General features: G+C 37.8%; 1 protein-coding gene across 4 annotated transcripts in view; it reads right to left on the bottom strand.

Annotated features, from left to right (window-relative positions):
• The window catches only part of GRIN2A (glutamate ionotropic receptor NMDA type subunit 2A), a 167,894-nt gene that overhangs the window by 40,177 nt on the left and 111,423 nt on the right, over window positions 1–16,294 (bottom strand). For all 4 annotated transcript variants that reach the window (XM_039560307.1, XM_039560308.1, XM_039560305.1 and 1 more), the window contains 5 exons: window positions 14,890–15,095; window positions 13,346–13,514; window positions 13,068–13,221; window positions 8,466–8,591; window positions 5,654–5,883 (listed from right to left, as the gene is read on the bottom strand). In XM_039560307.1, the coding sequence (XP_039416241.1) occupies window positions 5,654–5,883; window positions 8,466–8,591; window positions 13,068–13,221; window positions 13,346–13,514; window positions 14,890–15,095 (885 nt within the window). The remainder of the gene's footprint in view (window positions 1–5,653; window positions 5,884–8,465; window positions 8,592–13,067; window positions 13,222–13,345; window positions 13,515–14,889; window positions 15,096–16,294) is intronic.

Genomic DNA, 16,294 nt, shown 5'->3' with positions numbered 1-16,294 from the left:
AGCTGTGTAAGTTGCCTCAAATTCCTTCTAGGCAAATGCTGTGGGTTAATTCAGGTCTATTATACCAAAAACTGTCTTCACACTGACTGAATGTAATCTACATCCAAGTTAAACCAACTCCATTTTGCCACTCAAATGTGACTCTCTCCCATGCTTTGCACTATGGCAAGACAGCAGAAACTGGAGCAGATCCTCATCTGCCAGCATCTCTCTAGGGAACCCAAACACACTGGTAAATTGAAACCAAAGGAAAAGAGTATTTTGTTGATAGTCACTTCCCACTTCCACCTCAGTTGGGACATTGTGATTCCCCATCAGGAAGATGGGAAAAGGATCATCCACAGTACTCCACAGAGAGCCCAATTCCCTAGTCCTGGAGGGTACCAGGGATGGCAGGAAGCACTTCCAGGGAGAGACACAGTGAGGGAGTTTCCTTCCTCCACCACGACTGGAGGGGAATAAAAGCTCTTGCAGCTCCCACAAGGGCTCAGCAAGTACATAGCTCAACATGAGAAGGGCTTCTGGAGTTCCCACACCTATAATCCTAGTCCCTGTTCATCCCTACCATTTAAAACTACAAACCATTTCCTTGAGGGCATATAGGTTTATTCTACAATTTTACCCTCACTATTGCATCAGCACAGATGAACCAGCCAGGGGATATCTGCAAAGGAATGGCAATAGCTCAGGGCACATTCGGGTTTCAGACTTGGCAATCCTTCAAATAATGTCACATAAACTTTTTGCTAACAGACCTGAAGATTTTCTATGTGCCTTTTCAATACCTTCCTTTAAAACCCAAGGGACACTTTAGGATTAAAATGTCTCTTTAAGAAACAAATGCAAAAGGGCACTCACATTAGAGGAACTATTGGCTAATGAGGAAATTGAATTGAGCATTGATAAAAGCAGTCACCCATAAATTCCACAGTAAAATGCACTCTGTTTTTACTGCTGAAGTTAGAAGAGCAATCTATATATCCTGCGCTGCAAGAGATGACTAATATTTATACAGCTGCTGATTCCTTTGGGGTTCCATAGGAAATTTCTTTTTAACATTTGGTCTCAGAGCATCAAGAATTCCCAAGATCCAGTGCCAGTTTGCAAACAGAATACAAATGGGTTTATACAAAAACTGGGAGTATTTTCAATTCCATCAAACCTTGACTGTGAAATTACTGCTGCAACACCATTTTCTTGTTACAGAACTACAATTAAATGCTCCATTTTAATTAAGCATATTTTGACAAAGCATAAAGGAATGAACTCTATTTTTCTCTATTTGTTTAGCTAACAGATGTCTTACTTTCCTCATTTTCCCTTTTCACAGCTTTACTGTTTAAATTATAACTTTGCTACTACTTTTACACATAGTAATTGACCCATGCACCAAAATTACACTGTACACTGCTCATGGTTCTCAGTCTAATTTGCTATCTCCCTTTCTGAGTTTATTATGCAGCACTGAAACAAACCCTGCTTTTAAATATATGTCCAGAGATTCTACTGATATAAATGTAGCTTGCTATCAACTTTATTTAAATCTACAGATAATGTATCTCTGATGTATTGAGATGGCTTCTAGTATCTCCTAAATTTGCCAGTCAATAGAACCGGAAAAAATAATTAAAGAAACACTGTAGATTTCAGGACCTGTAAGACTTGATGCTCCTTATATCACTGGAATTAATTTTTTGGAAATTCAGCTGTGGTGAGCATTCTGCAAGCTCAGTTCCTAGTATGGCAGGTGAACTGAGGGAATGGCAGGGGAACTGGGAGAACAGGGACAGTATGATGGAGTATTCTGGTAATTTCAAAATGGAGTTTGGTTTTAAATAGTCTCACTTTTCAAGAACGTTCATATGAATCTAGGATGTTGGGAGGCATTTCCTCTCATAGGAATAGTAGAAATTAACACATCTGTTCAAATTTAACATTCATGGAAGACAAAAATATTTTCGCAGAAGAGAGGGATGAATAAAAAGCCCAAGTTCATTCAAAAGTCAGAGAGTTAAAAAGCAGATGAATAGTTCCATATCCCATCTACAGACTGGAATTTTTGGCACCAACCAACAAATTTTAATACCCACAAGGAGATTATCTTTTGAAACCATCATCTGCTACTACTGCCTGCTCACAGACTACTTGTAAAGAAGAAAGAAAGGTTTAAATCTTTTTGCTAACACTGCACTCATATCTGAGGTGAATAAAGTTTTCATCAATTATATTAAACTTATATTCTGTGAACTGCCATGTCCTGGAGAAGTACACAGGACAGTCACTGTCTGTGACTGCAGCAAAGATCTACATGGCAGACAAGAGACAAGGAAAAAAAAAAGATCAAGGCCCTACATGCATTCATTTTCCCTGAAGTCCCATGATGAGAAACAAAATATGTCATGTCTGCTAGGAAACCATTTTCTTCCTAGACATTTCATGAAATGCTAATCTTTTAAATCATGGACAAAATTCTTGAATTGAATGTACAAGCCCCTTGTTTGAGCCATAGTTGTGGACAGATCTACTGTTGTTCTGAAGAGTAACCAATTCGTTCTTGTCTCCCCCTGCTCTACCACCTGACAGAGCTGTAGCACATGGCAACAGAACTCCAGTCTTCTGCTTTTATTTTATTTTTTCTATATGCCTCAATAAAACTGGGAATTCCATTAAGTCAGCAAAGTGCTCTTTCAGAAACATTAAATATTGACTTCATTTAAAGATTTACTTGCTTGCCTAAAAAGGCTGGTGTTGAGAGCAGCTGTTTGTTATTGTTCTGGAGTTTCTTAAGGAACCGTGGGAAACATTACAAATATAGTAGAAAACAGTAAATAATCTCCTGCTGATAGCAGGAATTACAACTCGTTTGAAGTGACAGAAGAACACCCATATTTGAACACTTTCCTTTCTTCTTTTACCAGATGGGAACCTGACATTCTGACTTCTGATCCTACAAAGATACAGCTATCAGTCCTTCATCATTCCAAGGCTGTTGTTATAATCATCAGTTACTGCAATGCAGCAGTAGCTGTGCCTGCCCACCCTCAGGAAGCACGGGAAGGGTTTGATATTGGACAGTGGTGAGAGGGGCTGGGGTCAGAGGCTCTCCCTCGCTGCCTACCAGCCACGCTGCCTTTAGCTCTCTGCTGCTCTGCTGTCACACAGACACGTCACAGTCACGGCACAACCTGTGCCATCCTAGGGCACAGGAACAGGAAGCCAAGGCTACAAGAATACTGTGAATCTTGCAAAAATAAGGAACCTGTAAGTGGTATCATTAAGGTTTCCTGTTAAGGTTGATGAGAAGCTCTTGGACCATGTGTACGTGAGGTAATTCTTAAGTGTGGCAGAATCCCAGCAGATTAACACTTTGCAAGACAATTCTGTGCACTGCTACCTACCCTCCTTTAGCAAATATTTCTCTCTTTCATTGCATGAAATAGGCACAAATGGTCTCAAAAGTAACAAAGGCCAACAATGTCGGCTTTGCTGGATACTTTGGACTCATTTTCTGTACCTTTTTATGAAGACAAAGCTTTTAAACACCTATTACATATACAAGAATGTCAAAATATAATTTTCCTCTCATTTGCTGAATCATTTGAGTTTATGAACACCCACCCTTCCTAACTCCAGTACATGCTGTGCCATGTATTTCTGGCTGACACTCCAAGGACATGGCATTCAGAAATTCATTAGCAACATTTCAAAGGACAAGGAAACTATAAAGAGGTCTTAAAGCACCAAGGGGTAAATAACACATTATCATCATGTGTCAGCAAACCTGGTGAACCAGCTCATACAGTGCAACAGATTTCCTGAATGGGACAATATTGAATGCTGAGGGTCAGGGATGGCTGCTCAGAGAGAGCAGTCAATCACATGTGGAAACCCCAGTATCTCTAACTGGGAATACTTTACTGCATTGGCAGTACAGCACTGACAGAAGAGCTTGACTCTTCAGATGTGGCAGTGGAAAAAGTGGGAGAGAAGAAGAACAAACTGATTTACCAGCCCAGAAGTGGGTTTTGGGTTTTTTAAATTTTTTTAAAATAAATTAGTGAACTTTTAGGTATTAGTTATTCAAAATTGATTACACCCACATTTTTGGCCCTTGCCTGCAACTGCTTTGCTTCCTGCAAGGGTCAGAGTTCTCTACTGAACAGTAAAATCCTGTAAATTCCTGATCTGTTCTCCTATTAACAGCATTGTAGCAACATGGCAAAGAGAGGAGAAAAATAATTGAACATCAGTCAGATTACATTCCCATAAATTGTCCCCAGTTATTTGATTTTTTAAAATCCAAGAAACCTCAGTATTGTGGAGGAGGCAAAACCTATGTATGACAATAAGAATATTCTGAAATAGTCCATTGCTTTTCTGGACTTCTAACTTGTTTAATTTAATCAGAAAAGGCATGGCTCCCCTGACTTATCTCCATGTGCTACAGGCAAAGTTTGAAGAACTGAAAAATAGAAACAAAGGTGGCAGATCAAATAAATGATCAGCAGACCACACAAGAACAGATGGTATTTTCTGATTCAAGTATTTTTCTATTTTTATTTTGCTTTTTGTGGAAATAAAAGCCTACTTAGCAGTCAGAATAGAAAAATGACAAAACTAAGGAAGTTATTAACCAAAAGCTACAGAATGAGTGCTGACATTTCCCAGCCCCATGGCAAAGAGCCAGCAAGGAGGGGAAGGTGAGGGTGCACTGTCAGACCTGAGCCCCACTGCTGTCCCAGGTGCAAGGCAAATCCTGCCAAAACCCAGAGGCCCTGGAAAATGCTCTGTTCTTTCTCACAAACGGGAGAAAGATGTTTCTCAAATCTCCTTTCATTTATCCCCAAGAGAGAATGCCATTTATCTGTCTCTTCTAAGAATATTATCTTAAAATACAGGTATATTTAACAATCTTCATGCTCTTTCAAAGGTTGTGTGACACAATTTAATGAAAACAAAACTATTATCATTTTTTGTTTCTTTTTATCTTTCCTCTAGCCATGCTTGCTTTGATATACCAGACAATCAATCAAAGGCTGGTCATAAAAAGCAGTTAAAACAAAAAAACAGACAAGACTGAGATGTTGCCTTTTTGGTTTGGTTTTCTTTTTTTTTTTTTTTTAATAATGATTTCCTTTATTTTCTGTCCTTTGAAAAAACCCCTTGTTGTCCCCTGGGCTATACTGCATTTAAATATTTCTTCTGAATGTCAATATTTAGTTTCATTTTCAAACAACCGGGCATAGACTTGACAAAAGCATACCCTTCAAGTATCTTGTGCATATCCATCACAATAATTTTGCAAATGGACTTTTTTTCTATTAATATATTACTAATATCCAACACAATTTTTCAAGCTTTTTATATTGGTAAGGCATTCTTTTTAGCCAAACAGTAATTGATTTCTATCACAAAATAAAGGTAATTTTCAGTTAATGCAGCCACTTTGGAACAGGCAACTCAGAGATTTTGAAAACAGACTCATATTTTATGCTTTGGGTCTTAGGTTTGTTAGTAAAGGTTTGCACTTGCACTCAGAAGGAAATCATCCAGTTTTAGCTCATTATCTTGCTCACAGTTTTTAACATGAAGCACAAATTTCTAGAAGGATTATGGAGAATGGACACTGACCTCTTTTGAGCTGAAGACCTACCTTTTTATCACTCAGTCCAGTCACTTGGTCAACAAATTCCTCTTGAATCATAAAGGCAGCTAAGTTGGCAGTATAACTGGCCAGGAAAATGACAGCAAAGAAAGCCCAGACCGACACCATGATTTTACTCGTCGTCCCCTTGGGGTTTTGCACAGGCACAGAGTTGTTGAAGACCAAGCCCCACAGTAACCACACTGCCTTTCCAATGGTAAAGGATGGTCCATGGGGATCTGCAATTGCAAAGAGCAGTTAGTTTAGCTGCAGTTAAATTAAACCTTGCCAGTATACCCTGCAGGGACAACCCATGAGTCCCAGAGACATGGTTAGAAAGTATTTCAGTACATATTCACTGTACTCCCAACGTAATCACAGGATTTAGCATAGGTACCCTCCATTGCAATGACAACAATTTCCACATTTTTAAAACATAATTCAACATTTTTCTAAGTAGCATATAGTTCAAAATTTTTGAAATGAAAATGGAAAGGATAGGTTTGGAGGAGAAGCAGACTGGTATGTCTCCTGCAGGAAGAAATGTGCCACAGTACTGCCCTGTCAGTCTGACATGTGAAATGGAAAACTGGAGGTTTAAGTCTTAATGACTCAATTCTAGTACTTTTCTTACCCAAATTATTTTTATCATCTCCAGTCTTCCAACATTATGCTTTTTGAACATTATGTAAGCATATTTAAGATCAAAGTGTGTGAATGTGTCACCTACTTTTAAGCACCTTTGTACTCAGAGAATGAATCAGAAAGACAGCACAAAGGAGCTACCTGTATAGACATGGAATTTAGAGCAAGCCAGACTCTGGCTGCCTCACATGTTCAGAGTCAGTTCTGTGGCTCCAAATGTGTTGACATTACAGGAAAAATTCTGTACCAGCTAATCCATTCTGTAATTTCTGTTATTTCTATTTTCAGTCATCTTTTAATTCATCCCAAGATGGAAGTGGCCAGCACGCTGCCCCCAGGCTCACACAGGGCCAGAACTGGATTAGCAATGTCATTATCCACTCCAAAGGCCTCATTTGTAAAGCCCTGTGAGAATCAAGGGCAGTTTATTCTCACCCAGCTCTAGGTAAGTGCAATGCAATCACACATTGCTCATCATCCAGACTCCCTGTACCCTCAATGGAGAGAAACAGGCCTCCCCTGACTGTGACTCATTTGGCCTACTTATAATTATCCCTTTTTCAGTTTAAGTGCAATTTAGTCAATAAGCTCTGATGCAGAATCTGTAACTTTACCTCCTCCCCTGCCCTGCCCCTTTATCCAAGGGGATGCACATTACAAATATAGATTTGCCTATTAATTTAACTATAATTTATTTTAATAATAATTCAATGATTCTTAAAATAATAAAACCCTAAGTGGGTATACTTAGTGCATGTTCTCATTTCAGTAGAAATACTCTCTAGTACAGTGTGAATATTTACAATGCAGTCAAGCTCTACATCTTAGATTATGCTCCTATTCTGCAGCAGCACTAGGAAAAAAAGAGTGCAGTAAAATAAACACAATGGAGCTGACTTTTGGTTTATGAAACTGCCTTCCAGACATATTTAGGACTCAGCTGATACCAGGATAATATGTATTTTTCTGAGCAACAGTGTTACAGAAATTATATGCCAAGGGAGCAATCTAAAGTTCTGTTTATGCCACTGGAGATTGTATTACCACAGAGCTTCATCCTGCAAAAGATGCCTAGGGAAATGAGAAAAGACAAATAATTTTCTTATTTAAAAATTATTCCAGGTTTGAAATTGATGGCAGCTGGATTTGTGATGAGTCTTTAGAGCTAAATTGGGATGGTCTAGTGCCATAACATGTCTTTGTAGCTGTAAGTACATTAAATAAACAATTCAGGGACATGAGGTGGGACAGAAAAGAACAGCCAAGTCCCTGAATCCCCAGTGTCTATATTCACCTTTGATTTCCCCTCTTTTAACACAGTGTTGACTTCAGAGAGAGGTTGCACATTTACTATCTTATTAAAATGATAACATCATCTGAACATTACAATAATCCACTTTTTCAGGGAGAAAGCCAGCCATTACCTAGAAGAAATCATTTGCTTTTAATAGTGCCCAGGACTGTGTTCACCAAGCTGGAAGATCTCTTGTTATAAAACAAGGCAAGAATGATTCAGAAATTTTTAAAAAGGCTGCACACTCAAATGTTAAGAAATGGGAGGATGAGGGCATAGTGAGACATGGAATCCTCACCCTTGAGTCAAAGTGCAGCTTTCACTGAGAAAGAGTTAATAAAGAGCTTGCCTGTTTTGAAAATGAAGTTTCTATAACCAAGGATGCTACACAGAAAGGAACAATGCCCTTCTGCCAGGAGCCTCATTTCAAGGCTAAGAGTTCATCTGACTTTTTACAGGAACTATACAAAGCTACCAAACCACTACACTGCTATTTTTCAAATTGTCCACCAGACCACAGGATTTGAGGTAACTTTCTCTGAACTGGACAGGAATTCATAATAGTCAGGAGCAGAACATATTTCACTGCTTTTTTAAGCTGACACTTTACAGCTGATGCCAGGTACTAACCAAACACTGCCTGAATAAAACTCTCTGATACCACTTACCCTTCCCTATGTCTTTATTCCATTGAATTGGAATTATAAACATGAACATATATGCCTTTGAGAAATCATACTTTAAATGAAGAACATAAACATTTTCATAAGAAATTTCACTGTTTTATTCTTACGTGATGTTTATTTGAAAAGATGGAGGGGCAGGGATGGGAAACACATGATTTTTCTACAGCCATGGGGTTGTGTAAAATGAAAATCTTACCTCTCCCTTGTGCTAAGTTCCTGTTGTATCCCACAGGACTAAAGTACTCAAATATAAAGACAGCCATGGCGGACACGATGAGAAGCATCACAAACATCATCACCCAGACTGAAGCACTAAAAGGCTCTGCAGCAAAACAGACAGGAGAAACAGAAATACAGTTCATTAAACCAGTCACAGCACAAGAATTCTAATGTCCTCGCCTAGGCAAGCCCAGCAGCTTCCTCCACGTTACCTTTTTCCAACAAAAATGCAAGCAAATAACTAAGGAGCAATATATAATGAACTGCTGTTAGTATATATAGACAAAACCCATAAAGTCAAAAGCTTAAATGTAAGTTGCAATTCAAAACAAAAGGCTGCACACTTTTCTTTGACACTGAGTGGCACATAATTGGTTGACTCGCTGCTTATTCAGTCCACAATCAGGCTGCTGTGCCTATTCATCCTCTGCTATATAAATTTATCAACAGAATGGTCCAACCACTATGACTGCATTTCTGCAAAGCAAAAGCAATTAAGCATATGTTTAATACATTTGGTAATTCAGTGAAGCAGACGTCTTGTTTTCTATCCAACAAAAAGTGTCAGAGGAGGAAAGATAAATACTTGCATTCAAACTAAATGCTTTTGTTTCAGGATTCTTTTCTCTCTATGTTTACTTTCATCTACCTGCAATGAAGATGATGTATTTATCAATTGTAAACACATCCTTTTGAATGTCTCATTCTCATCTGGGAGCAAATTACTGAAATCAAAAGGGTTTATGGAAAATTGAATGTCAGTTTGAAAGACAGAAGAACCATAATTAAGTAAAAGAAGTAGGTTGGAGAATAAAACTAAAATCAGTTTCAAATACCAGACTAAGCACCAACATATATCAATATCAAATATCATCTTCCCCAACCACAGATTCTCTGTCATTTCAGGAGTCCCTGTGGTAGCTGCCATGGTACAAGGATATCTCTAAGATTAGCATGGCAAAGTAACATCTCCTAATCAGGCCAACTTATTTGGGGCACTTTACAGCATAACTTGTGCAAATAAAGCAAGTGTGAGCGAGCTCTGAAGTGTGAGAAAACAAATCTTAGTATACTATTTCTAATTGGGACAGAATCAAGACACACTTGGAACTACAAAAACTTAGTGTGTTCAAATGCCTTGCCTGTTTTTAAAAGCCCAAGAAGTTCCTCTCTTGTAGCTTTTTCATTCGTTGAATTTAAGATTAAAGTCACTGAAATTTCTTCCCTCGTTGCAGGAAAGGACTGAGTGAGAGCTGAGGTGTGCTAAGCCCAACAGCCCAATCTGAGCCTTCCCCAAACTCAGATGGTTCACCCAGAACAGAATGAAATGTAATAATTTGTGCCCAAGCATAGAAAACTCATGACATCTTTTGTCTTTGCTATGATTTCTTCAGAAATTTGGAACTAAGACAAGACCAAATAAAAAATATCCCCACTGGTGATTTTGGATGGTAACTAAAAAGGCAAAGCAGGGACATTTTAAACCAAACTGCTTTCCTCCTGCAAAGGGGCAGTATTTTTTCAATTAATTATTTTATTTTTAAGACAGGGTAGGAAGTTCTTTCAAGTACTATAATTATTTTTTTGGGAGAGAATGAAAAGTTAGGAAAATACCAGAATTTGTAAAAGGTGGAGAAAGATCTATGTAGATGCAGCCAGGGAAAGGACATTTTGTAGCCAAATACAGTCTAAAAAATATTTTCTGAATTCAGTTATTAACTGGATTAAATTGGAATTCATGTAGAACTACCATAAAATTTTGACAGCATTCTCACAGAAGAAAGCAAGGCTGATAAAACCCTTATCAAAAGCAACAGTGTAGAAACACCAATGGTAATTTGTGAAAATCGAAATAAGGCAGAGGGCAAAACAAGCCAATGTACAAAAGTGAGCTATAAACAGGAGTTTAAGCAGAATTCTCTTTAATAATTTAAGGAGTCTGGTAATGAGGTGGAGAATTAATGGAAGCAATAGGAAAACAAAAAGCTATTTGGAATAGCAAGCAGTAAGATTGAACAAGTACAAAATCAACTGAATAACAAAGTCGATCTTCCTGTCATATCAGAGATCCAATTACACGTTCAGCTCTGTGCTTTGATTCTCAAAGGACAGAAAGGGAACTTCCCTCAGGCAAGCAGCAGGTTTTAAAGCAATTTTCAGCAAAGCTATAATATGGCAGAAAAATACTAATATATGACTTGTCAGTGTACATTTCAAATGACTGACAACAGAGAATATCAAGCAAGGAAAAAGATGTCTTTGAGTCTTACCTCCCACCACCAAAACCAATACTTAAGGAATACATTAAATAAAGAGAGCCATAGATTTTCTATTCCATCAATGCCGCCAGAAAAGAAAACTGACCTCACCTATGAACTCTCCCTTTGAAAAATATAGAAATGGAGATCTGAGGTTTCCCTTTTTTATTTGGTAGTTTAAATGAAGTTGAACCAAAATTCCACAGAATCATTAAAAAATATATTTGTAGATCTAGTATATATGATTTCTAGTACAATGTGAAAATGTTTTAATGTGGATAAAATTCACATTTGAAGGAGGCACATCAGAATCAGAACACAGCAGATAACGAGGAAGAGGCTGTCACAGCCCATCAGTTACTCAGATCTATTGGACACAACAACTGACTGGAAGAATCTAGTCACGAAAAATCCTGTACGTGTCCACATTCATAGAAACAATTCACAAACACAGATATTTCAGGAACGCTAATCAAGTGCTATTCTTTAAAAATTATATTGTATTTGACAGATTTTTTAAAAACCTTCTAAAGGAATTACATAAGACGACTCTATTCTCAGACATTCATTTAATTGAAACAAAATCAGTCTGTGAATAAATTCAGTTATCTGCCTGATAGTATTTTGCAAGGCAAAACATTTTACTACTACGCACACCTCATCAAAATACACAGTCAATTCCAGCAAACTGGCAGCTTCATGTACGCCTGAAAAAAACAGCATACTTCTGAGAGCACAGACTTGATTTATTGGTGCAGTAAATCAGATTTCTTCAAAAGTAAAGCTATTTTAGAGAGCTTTATGAGAATGGGTTATTTTTGTTTCTTTTGTATTATATGCACCTCCAAATAAACCAATAACATTAAATTCATTTTAGAAATGTAGTAACTCTGTTGCTTGTGAAAAATGCAAAAGCAGCTTCTCTTTTGACGGTGGCTGTAAACAGGTTTTAAGAAATAAGTAAAAAATCAGCTGCACTTGCCCTTTAGAAAATACCCCAATACTTATTTCCAATGGTCATTTCAACATGCTGCAACTGCAATTTAAAAAATGAGCTTTACAACTCAATGACTCAAAGAAATGAAAAGATACTCTCTGAGTATTTTCATTACAAGTACAGTTTCTTGCAATTTCACTTTAAAGTCTTTCATTCATATCAAACACCAACAAAATCTGCTTAGATACCACCACTTTTGGGAAATTATTTGATTACTCACTGTGTTATATTTACTTGCATCATCTCTGTAATGTGCTTTTATGCAACAGATATGAGAAATAAGCTCTGTGTTTTAATGATGATTCTTGCGTAAGAAAATTCAATTATTTGCCTGCTTGTATCTGATACTACACCACTAATCTGCTCTTCAATGTCTATGAGCAACTTCAGGGGGAGTGAAGAACTTCCACTTAGCAATTTAGAAGTGGCCTCACTGTTGACCCAATGGACTTAAACTTTCTAAACTGTGCCCTAAGATATCTGGAATATACTGATTTTTTATTTTTCCACTTAATCATTTTAGTGTCACTATTCCTGTACAAGCTATCTTTAAAAATAGTGGACTCAAATACATTAGGAAGAACATAACAGCATTCTAGGCACTTTTGAACCACCTCATGGCTCATTCTCTTTTCAACTTCAGTAAGTTCAGGCCCAATTGTGAAGGAGACTATAAATACTAAAAGAGGAGAGGGAAGTAACAAAAGGAAAAATGCACAACTGAAACAAGAACCATGCAAGGAAAGAAGCCCAGAGTCTTTGTTGCTATATCCCACCTCCTCTCTGCTCAGCCTTTCATTTCTTTGCCGTACCTCCACTGTTCAGCTGCATCAATGGAGAAAATACTCAGCTCACCAGAACAGCAGTGTGGTGTTCAGAAGCCAGAAGTAACTGTTATCAAACTAGCCTTAAATTACCTCTAAAGATAAGGAAGTTGCTCTTCAACTCTACCAGGGTTTTTTCAATTGTTTTGTGAATATTAAAAAGATTTTAAACAAGTTATGATGGGCTAAACAAGCATAAATTAGTTTGTAGGGAAGCAGGGTTGAGGATGTAATTTTCCTAACTGAAGATTTTAGGGGATTCTTTTTCACATTGAAATCACTATCATTGATTTTCACTTTCAGCATTCGAAAACAACAGCACTGTCTCCATTTGCTAATGATCCTATTAATCAGCACATCAACACAGCACAAACTTCCTAATGTAAAATTCAAAACTTAGCAGAAATGTGTTCATGTACTACATATCTTAACAAACAGTTAAATCTACCAAACTCTACAGAAATGCAATTAAGTTAATTGGATAGGCTGGAGACTCGTACCTAAAAAAGCAGATGGTGAAACTGTGCCGTTGCTCCGTGACACCATGACACTGATCCCAGTCTCAACGAATGGCACCGAAAAGTCAACGACTTCCGAGCGCTCCTCATTGATGGTGAGAGAGCCCACAGCCATCACTGCCCGGTGATACACCACCTGATCCACAGGGAGAACACACCACCAATGTCACTCAGCAGAGATACCTCATTCCTCCAAAAGAGCTCAGCCAGACATCGCTGAGTTCTTACTTAAGAGCTCTTTTATCTAGAAGAGAACTTACTTCACCAATCATTCCATTCCACACGTTATTGACTTTTTTGCCGTGCTTCCCATTTGTCACCAAGTACAGGTCATATGTGAACTTGACAGTTTTAGACAACTTCTTCAAGATATCAATGCAGAATCCCTTGCAGCACTTCTTAACATTAGTTCCCTCATTAGTTTTGTTGCTGTCAACAGAAAAGACACATAAATGTTCCTGCTGGGAGAAAGAGAGGCAGCACAACAGCAAGATCCAGCACACTGTGAATCAACCTTTTGCCATACTTGTGAGTGACCATGTTTTTCTGAATCAAGGGAAAAATAACGCACAGGATGCTTTTATAGTTACATGGTGTTTGCAGCTCCTGCTAATCACAACAGAATTGCTTGGTGAGACACAGAGAAAACGTTACCCCACATGACATCCTGCTACTCCAGGATCCAGCCCAACGCACTGCACTGCTCCATGCAGCCTGCTCTTACTAATCTCTCTCTTAGGATTAGATTAAACTTTTATTACTTTTACTCTCAAGACATCAGACTACATGCCATTTAGTAATTAAAGAACATGTAAGCTATAAAAAGGCACAGCAGTCCACCGTGCTGGAAATGGATGCACCTTCTTAAACTGTACCTTTCCCTGCACTTGGAGGTGGATTTCAGGCCGCCTTTAAGTGCAAGGATGCAAGTTTTCTCTTATCTTTTTTTCTGAAATGTTCATTTTGTGACCTCTAGAACCTTTCAGTATAAGCATCTTCAGAAGGCAAGGCAATATCTTAGAGCCTTTGGAAGAATTAAAAATTAAAATAAAACTAGTTTAGAACTTCACTAAATACAGTTATGTAAAAAAATAGATTTCTCTGGACTTCAGGAAGCATGTACACAACCATTTAGCAGTCTCTGGATATCTTCAGAAACGTGCATCATATTCCCTAACACCTGCTCAGTAAAAATCCTGTTATATTCAGCTCATAAATACACAGATCAAAGCATAGAGAAGGTGAAACACCACTGACAGTGGTGTGAAACTGACAGTGCAGTGAAAACTTTTCCACTGATTTCTAATAACTGCTCCAAAGTTATGGAGCCCTGAAAGAAGGGGACTTTTCTCTTGATGGTAAGTCACAGTGGTCTTTTATGCTGGAGTGGTTTTTCTATAGCAAATTTCAGCATAAACTTACATTTTCATTAGGAGGCATTTTCAAATTGTTACAGACTAATGAAGGCAGGCGTATCTCAACATAACTGGAAACAATTCAAAGAGGACTCATTAAAATAGTTCCATTTCGGAACGCAATCTTCTTCCATGTGACTGAAAAGGGCTAATTCTCCTTGACTTTGAATTTCTGTAAATTCACTATCTTGTTAATAATTCAATGTGACTTACACGTGTATAACCAGAACCTTTCAACTTTTTAAAAAGGAGGATATGCAAAGAGCATACCATGTGGGAAAAGAAAGGAAGGGAAGGAAGGGAAGGAAGGGAAGGAAGGAAATTAATGAGAAAATAGAGGACTATATTTTGCAGTCAGGATAAAAAGGGAATGCTGTGTATTTACTCACTTAAGTTTGACAAATTTCCGGCATGGCACGGTGTTTTTTTGACAGCTTTCCATCAGAGGATCCACATCCTCAACAATGACAAAGGGAGCCTCCTCCAGGGTGACAATGCTCAGGTGGTTGTCGTCGGGGTCGCTGTCTGCGAAGGAGCTGTACCTTGGCCACACTGAGTACTTCAGGCTCAGGGAGTTGTTCTCCCACTTCCCCACCTGAAAGGCCAAGATCCACAGGCTGCTGAGAGCTGCTTGCTGGAGTTTGACAAAGGGGATCTGATATTAAACGTGCTGGGACACAGGTACAGGGAATTACATGGCCAGGAGAGTTGTTTTGGGGTTTTGTTGTTAAAATTACTTTAAAATTCATTAGTAATATCATGAAATGAGAAAATGCACAGAGGTAAAGACAAGGTAACATTATTTTAATAGGTAACTGTTTTATACAGACTGGATGTCATCAGTTAACACAGTCTATCACCTGGTACTGAAATTTGACATTCAGCATTTCTATTTGAGCCAAAACAGCAACCAGATACTCTATTTGTAACCAGGACCCATTAGAAGAAATAAAAAATTACTTGAAAAAGAAAAAACAAAAAAACTCAACCAACCAACACCCATCAACCCCAAACAAAAACCCTAATTCACACTCACATCTGACCAATAACCAAAATACCGTAATGTCATTTCTGTATCTTCCCAAAGAGAAGACTCTTCTGTCCTTATATATTGAAAAGCCATTGTGAAAGCCTTTACCCAGGGTTCCATCAGAGCCAGACCAAACCACATTTTTAGTAAGAATTTTTATTAGAAATAGTTCTCATTAGAAATAACTATTTTATCCTGCTTTAGTAATGCCAACTGTCGGGTAGGTTTAAGAAAGCAAACCCCAGTGCACATGAAAATTGCCAGCTCATTTACTATTATAAAATATCCCTTCTAAATTAACCCACATTTCCTTCCATTTCCAGATCACCAGAAGGAGGTTTATGACTTAAACATTTTTGAGTCTAGTGTTTTCCTCCTCAGATTGTTTAACTACTTTCTATCCACAAATCTAATTACATGTTTTATCTGATGACAGATAATATAAATGAGCTAGTAATCCACATAATTTATAACCTAATGCATTTTAATAATTCTTGAGTTGCTTAAGCTAAACAAATGACAACATAATCATAAGACTATTAAAATATTTCTTTAGCAAGGAAAATGGTGGGAATTAACAGTACAATAAGAGACTCAGGTCCTTAAAAAAATTTAAAAATTGTCACCTATGTTCTGTCTTCTAACAACTTGAAAGTTAATCACAAAAATTCCCAAAGAACATGATTTATATCCATTTCTATTTAGGGAAGCCTATAAGCACATGACCTTTGCAGTTTCCTTTCCATCCTGTCTATAAGATGTTT

Source organism: Corvus cornix, chromosome 14 (genome assembly GCF_000738735.6).
Source record: "Corvus cornix cornix isolate S_Up_H32 chromosome 14, ASM73873v5, whole genome shotgun sequence".
Taxonomy (NCBI): Eukaryota; Metazoa; Chordata; class Aves; order Passeriformes; family Corvidae; genus Corvus; species Corvus cornix.
The sequence above is the reverse complement of the archived record's forward strand: the minus strand, read 5'-3'. Positions and strand labels throughout refer to the sequence as shown.